Below are 15928 nucleotides of genomic sequence, written 5' to 3'. Positions count from 1 at the left end.
GTAATACACTATGATAATGATTTTAACTAGAATCAATCCTTCAAACATTATTGATACTAATAATATCTCGTGTAGTTAGTAAAAAAAATGTGTGAACAAAGTTGTTATACTAGTCAATTTAAAAATGATATATATAATAACCATGTAAAAAAATTTAATTAGTAATCATATCAACTTTATAAGAGACTTTTGAAATAAAACAATTATAAATAATAAAAAATGACAAGATTGATTATTTTACCAAAAACTTCAAGGAAATACTAATCTACAAAGAAAATTGTTATCAACAATTATATAACTTTTTAAAATGAAATGACTTAAATAATTTGTTCATTACCTCACACTCAAAGAAAGGAATTGTCTTCATCATTCTTTCCTTAAATATTTTTAAGTAGCACCAATTAGGTTTAACATAATTCATAAATAATTGAATTTCTTAAACATGTCGATATATGAGTTCAATTCTTTGATTGTGCATAAAAAGAATTAGTCTAAAAGATAATTAGTTTTCAACTATTGATTAGAAAATATCATCGAACCAAACAAAAAATATTGAAAACCATTATGAGCATGACCTTTTTTAATATTAGGTATTAAACTAATACTCATTTTATATTAAGGTGGCAATGGAACGCATTAGGAGTTGTAGACCCCTAAAATTGTCCGGGTCGGAAATAAGACTCGAAGACTCTCGAAGACCAAAGGAAAGTCAGCCGGAAGGACTCCTGGAAGACCCTGGAAGACCCTAGGATGATTATTCGTAGGTTTAGAAGTCTTAGAGTAGCTCAAAATAAGGAAGTGAAGGGAATGAAGCCCAATACGGCCTCCCAAAAGTTCAGTACGGCCGTATTGAACATTTTGAACTACAATACGGCCGCACTGAACTCAATACGGCCGTATTGAAGTTTCTGAACTTCAATACGGCTGCACTGAACTTCAATACGGCTGCACTGAACTCAATACGGCCGTATTGAGGTTTTTTGAACTTCAATACAGCCGTACTGAATTCAATACGGCCGTATTGTAGTTCAAAACTTCAATACGGACCGTATTGACCCCCAGAGGCCGTATTGCGCCTCATCCCTATAAATATGACGTCAATTGGACGTCATTTTACACTTTTCCACACAGTTTTGACTCCCTCCTTGAGTATTCTGGGGTTTTTGAGCAGTGTTCTGCCCTAGAAATCTCTCTGGGAGTGGATCCGACGAAGTTCTGGAATTCCGAGCATTTAGCTTGGAGATTCGAACTTAGTCGAAGGGAAATCTTTTAGATTTCCATAGTAAAACTTATTTTTTAGGAAGGAGCGAGCGAGCTTGTAAAGGGAGGGAGTGCCAAAAAGCCTCCTAGACTTCATTGATATATAAAAAGCACGCTTCAAGAGGTTTCTTTTCTAAAAATCCCTTCTTTTACCGCTTTCTGATTGTTGCATATTTAAATTTATCATCATGTAGATATTTAATTTACAATCGCTTATAATAAATAGGGGTAATTTAGTAATTTTGCGCTATTATTTAATAAATAATCTGTCATAGGGAACCCGAAAGGGGCGTTGTGGGGTGCTAACACCTTCCCCACACGTAACCGACTCCCTTACCCAACTCTGGTTGTAATGGCCAAAGTTGATTTATAAAATCAATTGCCTTATCTCTTTTTCCAATGTTTTGAGTAAAACATTGGTGGCGACTCTATGAACCCTTCCTTTTTATGAAAACCGCTAATCCATGGAGGGTCCCGCTTGGGATTAACATGGATTGGTGAGCCTTTTAATAAAATTGCTCGTTTGACAAGGTCTCAGTTTGAGAATAAGTCATTCTAGCAATCCATATTTTTAAACAAATAAAAGAGTCCAACCATCCTTCGCGAATGCCGAAAGCCCATTTCGGGCCGGTGGCGACAGATGACGACTCCACTGGGGAAGCCTCGAGAGTCAGTCCCATTTAGTGACAGATTATTTTTAACAAATAATAGTTAAAATTACTTCATTACCCCTTGTTTGTATGATAACATGCTTTATTTATTTGGCTTTAATAACTGTTGTTTGTTTAATTTTCCGCAATTGTTTGAAATATAAATTGCACACAAACCTTTGCACACAACAGTTCCCTCTATACCCGGGGGCATGAGTGGTAAGCCATAGGGAGTGGATGTTAGTACGGCCGGTTGTCGAATGGGTCTATAGGTGCCCGTAGACCGTTGTCAGAAAGCATCACTCAAGGTGATAACCATGAACTCGAGTCCGACAGTGCGTTGGAGCTTTCCATCGACTTACGACGAGAGGAATTGGGTCCCTATAATGGGGGCACCTTGGGGGCCTCAGACCGGTGAGAACAGTTAGAACCACCTTGAATATGCACTTTTCTGCAGGATACCCCTACCTCATGATTCGCTCGTGACTGTTCGTGGATGAGTGAATTGTTTGTGTAAATGCTTATGTGCAATTGTTTGTGCATTAATAAATAACCTCGTGATAAGGTCTAAGAATAAATCCCCATGCATGAAAATGCCATGACATGAATAAATAACCTCGTGATAAGGTCTAAGAATAAATCCCCATGCATGAAAATGCCATGACATGAGAGAAAAGACCATGTGTGAAAATATAATAAAAAGCGAGGAGCATGTACATCATTGCCAATAAGACCTCATGCATCCTCATCAATTATTCATTTTAGGATCACCAATACCCTCTCGATGTGAGTAAAAGGGACCCATGACTATTGAGATTCTCCGTTGGGGAGAGATCATAGGCTAGGGAGGGTGATAAACCTTCATCTTAAAAAGGCAGCGCCTTAAAGATGGAGTCTTATCAAGCTCACATCGAGAGTGTATTCATACCATGAATAAACTAATTAGAATAAAACATTCATTTTAGAAAGTGGCTGGTCATCTCTCTGTCCTCACACGCGCGCAGAAAATCAAGAAAATGGAAGCATTGGAGGAGCAAAATAAGAAGCTCACAACCGAGCTTTCACAGCTTAAAGAGCAGATGGCGCAAATGATGGAACTCATGCGTCAACATAACTTCCATGGATCAAGCCACAGTGACCATGGGTCCCATCATGAGGAAGAGGAGGTGCATGAAGAAGAGCCTCCGCACGCCATACCTATTGGGGCTGGAATTATGATTAAAGAGTCCGAAGTTTCAAAGGAACAATTCCACGCCCTAGAGGATCGGCTAAGGGCTATGGAGGGGCATGATTTCGATATTAAAGATGCCGCTGACATGTGCTTAGTGAGGGATATTCAATTTCCTCCTAAATTTAAAGTGCCAGATTTCCCGAGATACGTGGGATCGACTTGCCCCAAGAGTCATCTCACCATGTACTGCCGAAAGATGGCTGCATATGCCACAAACGAAAAGCTCTTGATCCACTGCTTCCAAGAGAGCTTGGCTGATACCGCGCTCAACTGGCATATGCAGCTAGATGGAAATCTAGTACACACATGGAGACAGTTGGCCGACGCCTTTCTCAAGCGCTACAAATACAACATCGACCTAACACCCGATAGGTCAGATCTTCAAGCCTTGAGTAAGAAAAATGATGAATCTTTCAAGGCGTACGCCCAACGATGGAGGGAGTTGGCGGCACAGATAGAGCCCCCGCTGTCGGATAAGGAGACGGTGTCCTTATTCATCAACTCGTTGACTGGTCCCTATTACGATAAAATGATAGGGAACACAACGACACTCTTCTCGGACATCATCACCATTGGGGAGAGAGTGGAACAAGGACTTAAAAGTGGGAAGCTGGCTAAGCCTTCCCAATCATATGAAGCTAAGAAGGTCTTCGGGAAGAAGAAAGAGGGAGGAGTCAATGCTATAACCATACCCTCGGCTACTTCCACTTCGAAGTCGGGAAGATCGCAATTCACCCCTGTGAAGAAGTTTGATAAACTTCTGACCACTTATAGCGATCTCCTGCCGAAGCTAGTAGAAGCCAAACTTATAGCTTATGTTCCACCAAGGAAGATCGACCCACCTTACCCCGATTGGTACAAGCCACAAGACAAATGTTTATACCATTCGGGGGCACCAGGGCATTCAACAGAGAACTGCCTAGCTCTCAAATACAAGGTCCAAAACCTTATTGATGCCGGGTGGGTCACCTTCGATTCGACAGCGCCCGACGTGAGCAAGAATCCTCTGCCAAAGCAGGAGTAGAGAGAAGAACAAGCCACGATAGGGCCCCTTCATATTTCTCTTTTAGGGACTCATGATCAGTACCCGAGATCATGAGAACCTTTTCATGTAAATAAGGGTTTTTGTACAGTTTTAATACATATCAATAAAGAGGCATTTTTCACATTACTCTCTTTTTTGTTCTTTTCTCTCTCTCTCATTAACATTAATAATTATAAACCTAAACAGAACCAATAAAATAATTATGTCTGTAATTGTTCGCTCTGATCGGGATCCGAAAGTTGAGGATAAATGGGTTGAGTTGGACAGTGATGAGGAGACCATTTCTCCGGATCTGCAAAGATTGCTAGATCAAGAAGCTCGTCAAGAGAAATTGAATTTGGGGCAGGGCCGAGAGATAAAAGAGGTCAATATTGGGACCCATATCAGTGATGAAATAAGGACACATGTTTCCGCTATGATTATAATAAAATCATTCTTCATTGCTTCTTTTCTTGCTTATAATAAAATTCTAAACCACATTATTTTTAACCCTGTTTGAATAAACATGAATGAGGTTAAAATCATCTTAATAATAATAAACCCGCATCATTTTTATGTGGAAGTGTGCGTGACAACTTGGAGCACCTTCCCTTGGCCTCGACAAGTGCCATCATGGATAAAAATAAATCCTTTAAAATAAAAGAAGCTCGGCAGAAAACCCAAAAAGGGGGATGCGCAAAAATAAGAGCAAAGAACCCGCTAGGAATCCCACGAAAGGGTGACCTAGGCAAAAATTAGGGTTGCAAAATAAACAAAAAAAACAAAAGTCCGCTAAAACACCACAAAAGGGTGTTTTAGGCAAAAATAAGGACAATCAAAAAACAAAAATAAATCCATGATGGTACCATGAACCGAATTCAAAAAGAAAGGTTCAAGGGAAGCTATCCAAGTTGTCGAATCACAACACGACTTTTTAACTTCATAAGTGTTTAATCAAACAAGCCTAAACACATAAGCCTACCTTGGCCATCCATTCTTACAAAAACCATTTTTGAAAAATAAATCCTCTCTAAAACACAAACTTCAGAACAAAAATATCTTTCCTTTCTCTTCTCTCTTGTCCCAAAAGATTTTAGAATAATCTAGTGGAAGCATGGAGAAATAAATCATCACTGAAAATGGATCTAATCTGAATAATAAAATGGTGGAAGAACTGTGCCAAGAATTCAAGATCCAACACCGCAACTCCTCCCCATATCGGCCAAAGATGAATGGGGCAGTCGAGGCAACCAATAAGAACATCAAGAAAATAGGGCAAATGATGGTTGCCTCATTTAAAGACTGGCACGAGATGTTACCCTTCGCTCTTCATGGTTATAGGACTTCAGTACGCACATCTACAGGAGCTACTCCATTCTCCCTCGTCTATGGGATGGAGGCAGTTCTACCCGTTGAAGTCAAGATACCTTCTCTAAGGGTAATTATGGAAGCAAAACTTTCCGAGGAAGAATGGGTTCAAAGCCGGTATGACCAGTTGAACCTCATTGAAGAAAAATGGCTGAACGCCATATGCCATGGTCAAGCCTATCAGAGGAAGACCAAAAAGGCTTTTGACAAGAAAGTCCACCCTCGAGTCTACCATGAGGGAGAGTTGGTAATGAAGAAATTGCTACCAACTCGAAAGGACAAAATCGGAAAGTGGGCCCCAGATCACGGAGGACCATACATGGTAAAACGAGCCTTCTCAGGAGTAGCATTGATCCTCACAGACATGGATGGAGAAGAACTTCGATACCCAGTCAACGCTGACGTGGTAAAGAAGTACTATGCTTGAAGACGTTGCTTGCATAGGCCCGCTAGGATGAAAACCCAAAAAGGGCGTCCTAGGCAAAAGTTAGGGCAAAATAAAAAAGCCCGCCAGTACAAGGGTACTAGGCAAAACAAAGGCGAATTTATCCCCGCTAGGATACGTCCTAGACAAAAATTAGGGGCAAAAGAATAAGATACAAAAACAAAGCAAGCAACGATCACTTGAATCGAAAACCGAAAGGCGGCTCAAGTGATTATCTTCTAGAAGCAAGCGTCTTGCAGCATCTACACTCCTGGCTCAGGCATCTCACCCGAAGCAACTAGGGGAATGTAAAGAGCAACAATTACAGATATAATTGTTAAGCCCAATGTATATAGCCTACCCTGGCCAGCCATTCTTCAGAAATTCCTTCTGTATATCTTTCTGTAAAAAAAAAAAAAAAAAAACTTGTGAATATCAATAAAATATCTATTCATTTTCTCTTCTCTCTTGACCATGTGATTATGCCTCTAAAATTGGTATTTCATAAAATTATACGAAATTCCTTTAATAATCGGTCAATAAAGAAAATTGGAGGGGTTCCTATAAAATCCGTAATCTCCTGCATAAAAGGCTCACAAAAATCCTCCATCGCGTCTATGACAGAAACTCCTCCAAAGAAGAAGAGGATAGGGAGAGCCATTCATTTTCTAAAAAAACATCAACAAAATTAACTTGCATTTTTGTGCATCACACACACATTAGTTGCACATTCAAAGACCTTATCATGAGGCAGTCGCATAAAATAGAAAAAATAGAAAAATTGCTTGTGTATGACAGCAGCAAACAAAATGCCGAAATTCAGAAAATCAATAAAACGTACAGAATAATTGAGCCTGGAGAGGCTTGCCGAAATAATACTCTCTCAAGAATAACTGAGCCTGGAGAGGCTTGCCGAAATAATACTCTCAGAATAACTGAGCCTGGAGAGGCTTGCCGAAATAATACTCTCTTAGAATAACTGAGCCTGGAGAGGCTCGCCGAAATAATACTCTCTCAGAATAATTGAGCCTGGAGAGGCTCGCCGAAATAATACTCTCTCAGAATAACTGAGCCTGAAGAGGCTTGCCAAAATAATACTCCTCAGAGACATTTCTGTACAGAAAAAGCCAAAACCAACAAAAAAGGCAAAAATACAGAAAAAGCCAAAATCAACAAAAAATACAGAAAAAGCCGAAATCAACAAAAAAGGCAAAAACACAGAAAAAGCCAAAATCAACAAAAAAGGCAAAAACACAGAAAAAGCCAAAATCAACAAAAAGGCAAAATACAGAAAATCCAACAAATTATACAGAATAACTGAGCCTGGAGAGGCTTGCCAAAATAATACTCTCCAAAAGACATCTCAGCTTGCATTCTTGGGCTGAACAAGAAAAGCAACTCATCGTACAGAATAACTGAGCCTGGAGAGGCTTGCCGAAATAATACTCATACAGAATAACTGAGCCTGGAGAGGCTTGCTGAAATAATACTCCCACAGAATAATTGAGCCTGGAGAGGCTTGCCGAAATAATACTCCCACAGAATAACTGAGCCTGGAGAGGCTCGCAGAAATAATACTCCCCAGAGAAACCTCAGCTTAAGCTCATGGAACAAATCCCCAGCGAGAGCTACCAAAGCAAGATCGTCAAAATCCCCAATGGAAGCGCGATCATCCAAAGCAAAATATTCAGTCAAAGGACTTGAAACTTCCTCAGTGGAAGATAGCTCTCTGACTCAAGCGCTGAGTGAGGCTAAGCCTGCAGAGGCTTCCTAAATAATACTCTGGGATACATAAGATCCCCAAATCCCCAGTCGCCTACTCAAGAGGCACCCCTACAAAAGGAGAAAAATAAAAAATATCAATAAATATTCCCCAAGCGGAATTCGGCATCAAGCCAAACACCGAACATCAAGATGATTTGCCTAACAGAAGAGGCCAGTCAAGAATTGAACGACAGAATCCCCCAGCGGATAACAGCCTACACAGAGGCTACAAAAATCAGAAAATCAAAAGAGACACCCGAATAAGGACAACCGGGATACTCCACTTACGTCAAAAGGACGACAGCCAAACATAAGACATCGCTCAACTCAGAGAGAGCATCTGTGTCTACACCCCAAGGAGTCAGAAATTCCCCATGGGTACCAACTATGCAAATGCAAGTTGGGGCACAAGAACCTATGAATGACTGCACATCCCCTAGACGGATCCCTGCGTTATCCAGCCCTCAGTGGCACAAAATCAAACAAACCGTCGAAGCAGCATTGTGGACTGTGGAGACAAAAAATCATCTCAGATCCCTGGAGAGGGTAAACTCGCATTGCCGAAGTGATCAGAAGACACGGACGCAGACCCTGGAGAGGGCAAACTCAGTTGCCTAGGTCGTCAGAGACAACCGAAGCAAAGTCTGGAGAGACGGTACTCAAAGTCTGGAGAGACGGTACTCAAAGTCTGGAGAGACGGTACTCAAAGTCTGGAGAGACGGTACTCAAAGTCTGGAGAGACGGTACTCAAAGTCTGGAGAGACGGTACTCAAGGTCTGGAGAGACAGTACTCAACCATCAGCGTCGTCAGAGGCACGTTGGTGTTCAACTTTCGGCTCGGGCGTCGAGTGAAGTTGACCCTGGAGAGGGTAAACTTAGCTACCGAGGTTGTCAGAAGCGCCGAGGTATGCAACAACCTGGAGAGGCTACTCAACAATTTTCCACCGGAAGACGCTACAAGTCAGAAGGTTGGCACATCACCCGGACAATTGGGTCAACTCCTTTACTTGTCAGCCGGTACACCAAAAGGTCGTCCGACTAAGTAAAGGGGGGGCAGCTGTAGACCCCTAAAATTGTCCGGGTCGGAAATAAGACTCGAAGACTCTCGAAGACCAAAGGAAAGTCAGCCGGAAGGACTCCTGGAAGACCCTGGAAGACCCTAGGATGATTATTCGTAGGTTTAGAAGTCTTAGAGTAGCTCAAAATAAGGAAGTGGAGGGAATGAAGCCCAATACGGCCTCCCAAAAGTTCAGTACGGCCGTATTGAACATTTTGAACTACAATACGGCCGCACTGAACTCAATACGGCCGTATTGAAGTTTCTGAACTTCAATACGGCCGCACTGAACTCAATACGGCTGCACTGAACTTCAATACGGCTGCACTGAACTCAATACGGCCGTATTGAGGTTTTTTGAACTTCAATACGGCCGTACTGAATTCAATACGGCCGTATTGTAGTTCAAAACTTCAATACGGACCGTATTGACCCCCAGAGGCCGTATTGCGCCTCATCCCTATAAATATGACGTCAATTGGACGTCATTTTACACTTTTCCACACAGTTTTGACTCCCTCCTTGAGTATTCTGGGGTTTTTGAGCAGTGTTCTGCCCTAGAAATCTCTCTGGGAGTCGATCCGACGAAGTTCTGGAATTCCGAGCATTTAGCTTGGAGATTCGAACTTAGTCGAAGGGAAATCTTTTAGATTTCCATAGTAAAAATTATTTTTTAGGAAGGAGCGAGCGAGCTTGTAAAGGGAGGGAGTGCCAAAAAGCCTCCTAGACTTCATTGATATATAAAAAGCACGCTTCAAGAGGTTTCTTTTCTAAAAATCCCTTCTTTTACCGCTTTCTGATTGTTGCATATTTAAATTTATCATCATGTAGATATTTAATTTACAATCGCTTATAATAAATAGGGGTAATTTAGTAATTTTGCGCTATTATTTAATAAATAATCTGTCATAGGGAACCCGAAAGGGGCGTTGTGGGGTGCTAACACCTTCCCCACACGTAACCGACTCCCTTACCCAACTCTGGTTGTAATGGCCAAAGTTGATTTATAAAATCAATTGCCTTATCTCTTTTTCCAATGTTTTGAGTAAAACATTGGTGGCGACTCCATGAACCCTTCCTTTTTATGAAAACCGCTAATCCATGGAGGGTCCCGCTTGGGATTAACATGGATTGGTGAGCCTTTTAATAAAATTGCTCGTTTGACAAGGTCTCAGTTTGAGAATAAGTCATTCTAGCAATCCATATTTTTAAACAAATAAAAGAGTCCAACCATCCTTCGTGAATGCCGAAAGCCCGTTTCGGGCCGGTGGCGACAGGAGTCAAAGGTGGAAACCAAAGATACAACACAATGTAACATGTAGTTGACTCGATGACTAGTATCACAACAAGAAATTTTAAATATATTAAAACTACTTCAACACAAGCTTCCTTGTGAATATTATGTATGTTAGATGATTATGGCAAGCATATCGGTCACAAAAGTAAATAGTAATGAGTAATTGTCATTTTTCAAGAGACTTGTGTAATATATGGCAATAAGTACAATTAATAACTAAATTAGATAAAAATATTTTCATTAATTGTGTTGGTTTATAAAAGAAATATAAAAACGCAAAAGAAGGATAAAATTCTTTTTGATATTTTACCAAATAGTTAGAAAGCAGTTTAGATTAAAAATTATGTGATGTATTTATGTTGGGATTAAATTTCACCAAACCTCACTCTCGTGCATTTAATCACTTAAATCCTCTTTCACATTTAATATTAATGTCAGTCTACTAGTTTACTCAAACCCTAACTCCTTAAAAGAAAAATTCTAAGTTATCTTATTAAGCATCAATCCCTTAAATACTTAATAAATAAACTTGCATTAATAAAAAAGATTTAAGACAATTAATGAGACAAGTTCTATCCCTAGATACAAACTCCATTAGGTATTTTGTTTAAGTTCTAAATTACAATAGATATTTTCCAATACCTAATGAATCAAATATCAAGTTATGGTTGATCACTCCACAACAAGCATTAAGAGTAGAAACAAAATACTAACATTAAAATAGAAAGACATATATAAATATATAAAATAGTGCAATTTACATAAGAGTTCAGTTGGTTACATCTAACACTAACAAAAATAGACTTAACTTTTCATTATCACGAAGAGCACAAAAAAAATCAATGGTGAAAGATGGAGAGCCAAAGAGAAAATTAGAAGTCTTGAAAGAAGTCCTAGAAACATCCAAATGAACCCTAAACTCGTCCAAAGTTGAAAAAAGTCAAATAATGCCTCCAATTTCTCGAAGAGAGAGATAAAAGTGAGTAAAAAGTGTCATGTCATAAAAACGGTGTGCGACACAAGCTAATCCATGCCAAGTGTAGGCACACAAATGAAAAAGAAAGGCTATCAACCAAGATGATGTCAAGTGCGAGTTGAGTGGTGCTCAACACTAGCATCAAGAATGGCCTTTGTCAAGCTAGAACTAGGCATGAGTAGAGTGAAACTCGACGCCAAAGAACCTGATGCTCTCTGTCATAATGGTGGCGAGCATGATAAGAGTGACGCACAACGCTAGTGATCTTTAAAGAGGACCTTCAAAAATTCTTTTCTTCACTTCTATGTGTCCTCTCTTGATTAACATTCTCCAAAATGTATCAAATGTTAGACAAAAAATGAGGATTGGTGGTGTAATTAGATAATGGTAACCAATATCCAATTAATTACAAAAAAAATCATTAATAGGATGATTAAGCTAGTTAAAAGTTATAGAAGATATATTTTTATTAATGTAAAATGACCAATAATTATAAATAAAATTAAACATTATCAATGTGTTATAATTGTCAAGGAATGAGACATAAAAGTTTCACCTCTTTGCTAGACCTATCAAGGTACAAGGTATAAACATATTAAATTTGAAGCATTGTTTATTACTAAACCCAAATATCAGGCATGTGGTATATGGTGTCCTTGGTTGTTGGAATATTAGTCTATGGAGATCGTTAGGTCATCCTAATATATCCTTTACACGAGTGTTCATAAAAAAAATAGTCTATAATGAAATTTTTTGAGTCATTTAATAATTTTCGTTGGATAAAAATAGGATCTTAACTCAAAAAATTAAGGAAAAATATGAGAGATTAGCAAAATTGACTAACTGTGAGCGTGGAGAAGGGACAATAACTAAGTAGTAGAGGATGTAAATGCAAGGATTATAGTATGCAATGGAAAAAAGACACCATGGTGTTAGGGTCAAAGATGAAGGGGAGAACTAATGGAATGGTTTTAAGCAACATAAATTCAATGAGAGATGTGGGTGGTAGTGATGAGAAAAATGAGGTTGTGAAGGGAAAAAATGGTGGCAAAGGCAATGAATTGGTGTAAAGGATAATAGGGATAAGATGATTATTATGGGCAAACCTATATGCATTTTCCGCATTTTAATTTGGTCCTTCTTTTTATGTCACTTTAATCCTTATCCATGCATGCTATTAGTTGGTCTACGGTCAATGGTATGTTGGTATATAATGTGATAACAATTAAGTTTAACCAAAAGAATTTAACAAAAGGACTAATATGAAAGGTAATTTATACAACAATTGAGTTTAACCAAAACATGTATATCCAAACAATCTAATGGATTTGACGTAGTTGTTAGACACCTTACGCTTACGTTGTAGAAATGATTTATTTAGCAAATTCTTATTCGATTTTCACTATGTGTGAAAACTTGTTGGATCAACAATAATCATAATACTACTAGTTATATTAGTCTTTGACATAGTGAGTTAGAAATACACATGACTAAAAAAAAATGTATATCTCAATACAAGGATCTTTTTTAAATTTTAAATACTTACTACTTTATTCTCTATTATAAGGAAAAAAAACATATATTTTTTGTTTTAAATATAAGTAAATCTAACTACTTTTGTCTCATTTAATAATATTTTTTTTATTTCTAAAATGTCTCTTCTTTAATGTATAACCTTTTTAGTTGCATTATTTTTTGTCATTTATAACAAGGACAATTTATGAAAAATCTTGTAGAAATAGAAAAATCTAATGCAAATAACTAACTTTCATAATATATAACATATATAAAAATGATAGTTTGATTTAGTGTATATATTTTTAGACAACTTTTCATTTATTTTTTAAATAATAAAAATAATATTAAAAATTCATTATCCTTATAAACACAAGACTTAAATGTAAGACTTTAAGATTTGAAAATCAAGTACATTAATTGATTCAATAAATATTGATAATTTTTAAATATTTTATTAAATAAAATATAGAGATATAAAATATGTCAATTTCACTAGTATATGTAATTTTTTTTTATATAATAAAGAATAAAAGGAGTATAACATAAGTTTAAAAAAACTTAAATACAATTTTAGTTAAGTTATTTTTTCAAACGGGTCTTTCATAATATATTAGAATTATAATATAAATATATTACATAAATGAATTCTTTAAAAAAGATAATTTTCTATAAATAAAAAAAAATGTGTGCTGCGAAAAGCGAAAAAAGAAGTGTAAATAACATGTACCCCAATTATAACATACATAGACTTGGGCCAATCTTCATGTGAAAGCGACATCCAACCCAATGGACTTCTAAATCTATCCAATGTCTTGTTGGTGAATCTCTTCTAACTTTTTGACCCAAGTTGTGTTGTTACTTCGTTACTCAATTCCTCACTCGTGGTAGTAGTGAGCAACTAAATGACATGGCAGGTAAACTTCAATGAGCCTTCCTGTGAAAGTAGAGCACTTTTTTTATGGGACAAATAGATTAATTTAAGGTTTTTTTTTTAAATATCACTCAATATTATAAATTTTAGTAGTATTTTATTAATCCTCTAATTTTTTTTATTAAATATAATTATCACCTAAATACAAAAGTTAGAGCTTATTGAGCCCCATTGTAGATGCCTGGTAAATACAAAACTAAATACCTACAACAAATGCAAACTCGCGTTTGAGATGCAAACCCACATATGGGATACAACAAATGTCATAAAAAATAACTTTCATTTTTCAATAAAATGTTATGTAATGTAAAAATAACATTATCTCTAGAAAAAAAGAGAGAAAGAGTGGAACTTGAATTTTACTTGGAAATCAATATTCAATACAACAGTAGATTTTCTTTTTTGAAATATAAAATACAACAGTACATTTGTGAAGTCCCCAGCGGGTGCCATAACATAATAATGATAAGATAGTAATTATATGATATAAATCACCTCAGCTACTTTCTGGAATCATACAGCTGCAAGAATCAATGCCTCTCTTGACATGTTTTTTAGGCTATGTCATGTATGAACAATCAATAATACCTACTAGATTTTTAAGTAACCTACCCCACATTGCAAAATCTAAAAATGGAGAAATTATTATTGCATAGAATACATGTTCCCGGTCATTCTCCATATAACACACAATGAAAAGAAGTTAATTAATATTAGTAGCTTGTAATTATAATTATTTTTCCTAAAATTGACCCCCTTGGAAGGTTTGAGCAAACTGCCAATTAGGTGGTGCCACGTTGTAGCTTGTGAGAGTTCTACCGTCACTGGCGGTGACTTGAAAAGAGAGGGTTTGTCCGTTGAGGTAGGAGTTGCTTTGCCAATTTTGCCCCCAGTTTCTTGACATGGGTAGCCAGCTAGTTTTGGACCCTTTGATGGAGACTGCATGGACATCCCCTGCACCCGCGACGTTGGTGATCAAAACCAGGTTGAAGTAAGAGTGGCCATTGATTGTGAACCTTATTCCTCCCTTTTTCACACAAGCCACTCTGTCATCATCACCAAATAGTTAAGAGAAATGTTTTGGTATAGAAGCAACCCCAATTTTCAATGGTGATGAACAGGCCAGTAGTTACAATTTACAAAGACCAAGTGCTTGATCTTTACTAGGTCTCGAACGAGGGTAGAATTGATTTTCAAGATTTACCTTGACTTAATGTAGTTAATATAATTCATAATGTATAGCTGAAAGGGAATTGAAATGAATTTCTAAGTTTGAAGAAATTGGTTCACACTCGTGATCTAGATCAATTATCTTTTTTTTATTTATTATTATTATTTATAAAAATTGATTAGTACGCGAAAACTGTTTAGTTATCTACTGAAAACAAATTTATTGGAATCAGACAGAATTATTATGCACACAAAAAAATTTCATAAAGTATTTTATTACAACTATATATTCAAAGATTAGACTCGAGAGATTCATATTATAGATACATGATGAAGTCACCAATTAGTTTATGGGTTGAGTCGTACCTTCTAAATGCCACAGGCACAATTCCAGCTCTATATTGGGCAATTTGCAGGAAGGCTGGTTCTGCCATATCAAAGTGTTGCAGAGGAGGGTTGCACCAACCACCATTGTTGTTGGGCAAAGCAAAGTTTGGAGGGCAGAAGTTTGTAGCAGTAACAACAATGGTGCCAGGCTTGCACCATCTTGGGTCATCATCACACCTCATTTCATAACATGCCCCACAACTCAACCCGTTGTTGAACAAAGCAGTGCTTAGAGCTGCAGTGTTAGTTCCATATCCTTGACTATACAAATTCCCATAACCACATGCACCTCCTGCATGTATCAATAATCAAACAAAAAGCTTAAGTTGTGTAAATAATGTATGCACTATTTATATATTATATTTTAGTCATATTACTAGATGATATGAGATGTTGAATAGATTAAAAACTAAACTCACCCATTGTGCCAGAAGCATCACCACCGCCGTAGAAAGTAGCGTGGCCACCCTGCCAACCGCCATCAGCAGTGGCAGCCTGGAAGTGCATTTCAACGAAGAGAAGAATGAGAATAGCTAGCGCAAAAGAAGATGCCATGTTGGAAGCTTCTTGGTTCAAAAGGGGAATGTGTAGTTATTTTGCTCTGCTTTGATGTTGAAAGCAATAGGGGCCTCTATTTATAAGCATCATTTGGTGACTAACATGCACAATGGTAGGGTTATTTCCTTAAAGTCACAGAACAAGTTCCAAATCAAATGCACATGCGATGGTTCTAGTTGGGATTCCCAACTGCTAATCTTGTAGGCCAATACCATATTTCTTATAGCCACTTCATTAGGATTTTAATTTTTTTTTTCTTCTATTTTTCCTTCTTCAAAATTGCCAAGAGCTTAGCTAGCTAGCTACCATTATA

At 37.5% G+C, this 15928-nt stretch overlaps 2 protein-coding genes across 2 annotated transcripts; one reads left to right on the top strand and one right to left on the bottom strand.

Moving 5' to 3' along the window:
* Positions 1-2387: 2387 nt before the first annotated feature.
* On the top strand, positions 2388-4484 carry LOC145951857 (uncharacterized). Its single transcript, XM_083063999.1, has 2 exons — positions 2388-2475; positions 2538-4484. Exon 2 carries the CDS (start codon positions 2927-2929, stop codon positions 4163-4165), a length of 1239 nt encoding a protein of 412 aa, XP_082920125.1. The 5' UTR covers positions 2388-2475; positions 2538-2926; the 3' UTR covers positions 4166-4484.
* Positions 4485-13846: 9362 nt separating this feature from the next.
* Positions 13847-15685, bottom strand: LOC109816952 (expansin-A8). Its single transcript, XM_020382132.3, has 3 exons — positions 15477-15685; positions 15037-15349; positions 13847-14546 (listed from the first exon to the last, which is right to left on the bottom strand). The coding sequence occupies exons 1-3, from the start codon at positions 15610-15612 to the stop codon at positions 14243-14245; spliced, it is 753 nt and encodes a 250-aa protein (XP_020237721.2). The 5' UTR covers positions 15613-15685; the 3' UTR covers positions 13847-14242.
* Positions 15686-15928: the final 243 nt, after the last annotated feature.

This window comes from Cajanus cajan, chromosome 9 (assembly GCF_000230855.2).
Source record: "Cajanus cajan strain Asha chromosome 9, NIPB_CcT2T_4, whole genome shotgun sequence".
Taxonomy (NCBI): Eukaryota; Viridiplantae; Streptophyta; class Magnoliopsida; order Fabales; family Fabaceae; genus Cajanus; species Cajanus cajan.
Note: the sequence above shows the minus strand (reverse complement) of the source record. Positions and strands in the feature narration are given on the sequence as shown.

Coding starts and splice junctions, on each gene's coding strand:
- LOC145951857 (XM_083063999.1), top strand. CDS start 2,927: ATGGAAGCATTGGAGGAGCAAAATAAGAAGCTCACAACCGAGCTTTCA.
- LOC109816952 (XM_020382132.3), bottom strand. CDS start 15,612: ATGGCATCTTCTTTTGCGCTAGCTATTCTCATTCTTCTCTTCGTTGAA. Junction 15,350..15,476: donor TGATGCTTCTGGCACAATGG/GTGAGTTTAGTT, acceptor TGATACATGCAG/GAGGTGCATGTGGTTATGGG. Junction 14,547..15,036: donor GTGCCTGTGGCATTTAGAAG/GTACGACTCAAC, acceptor TGATGATGACAG/AGTGGCTTGTGTGAAAAAGG.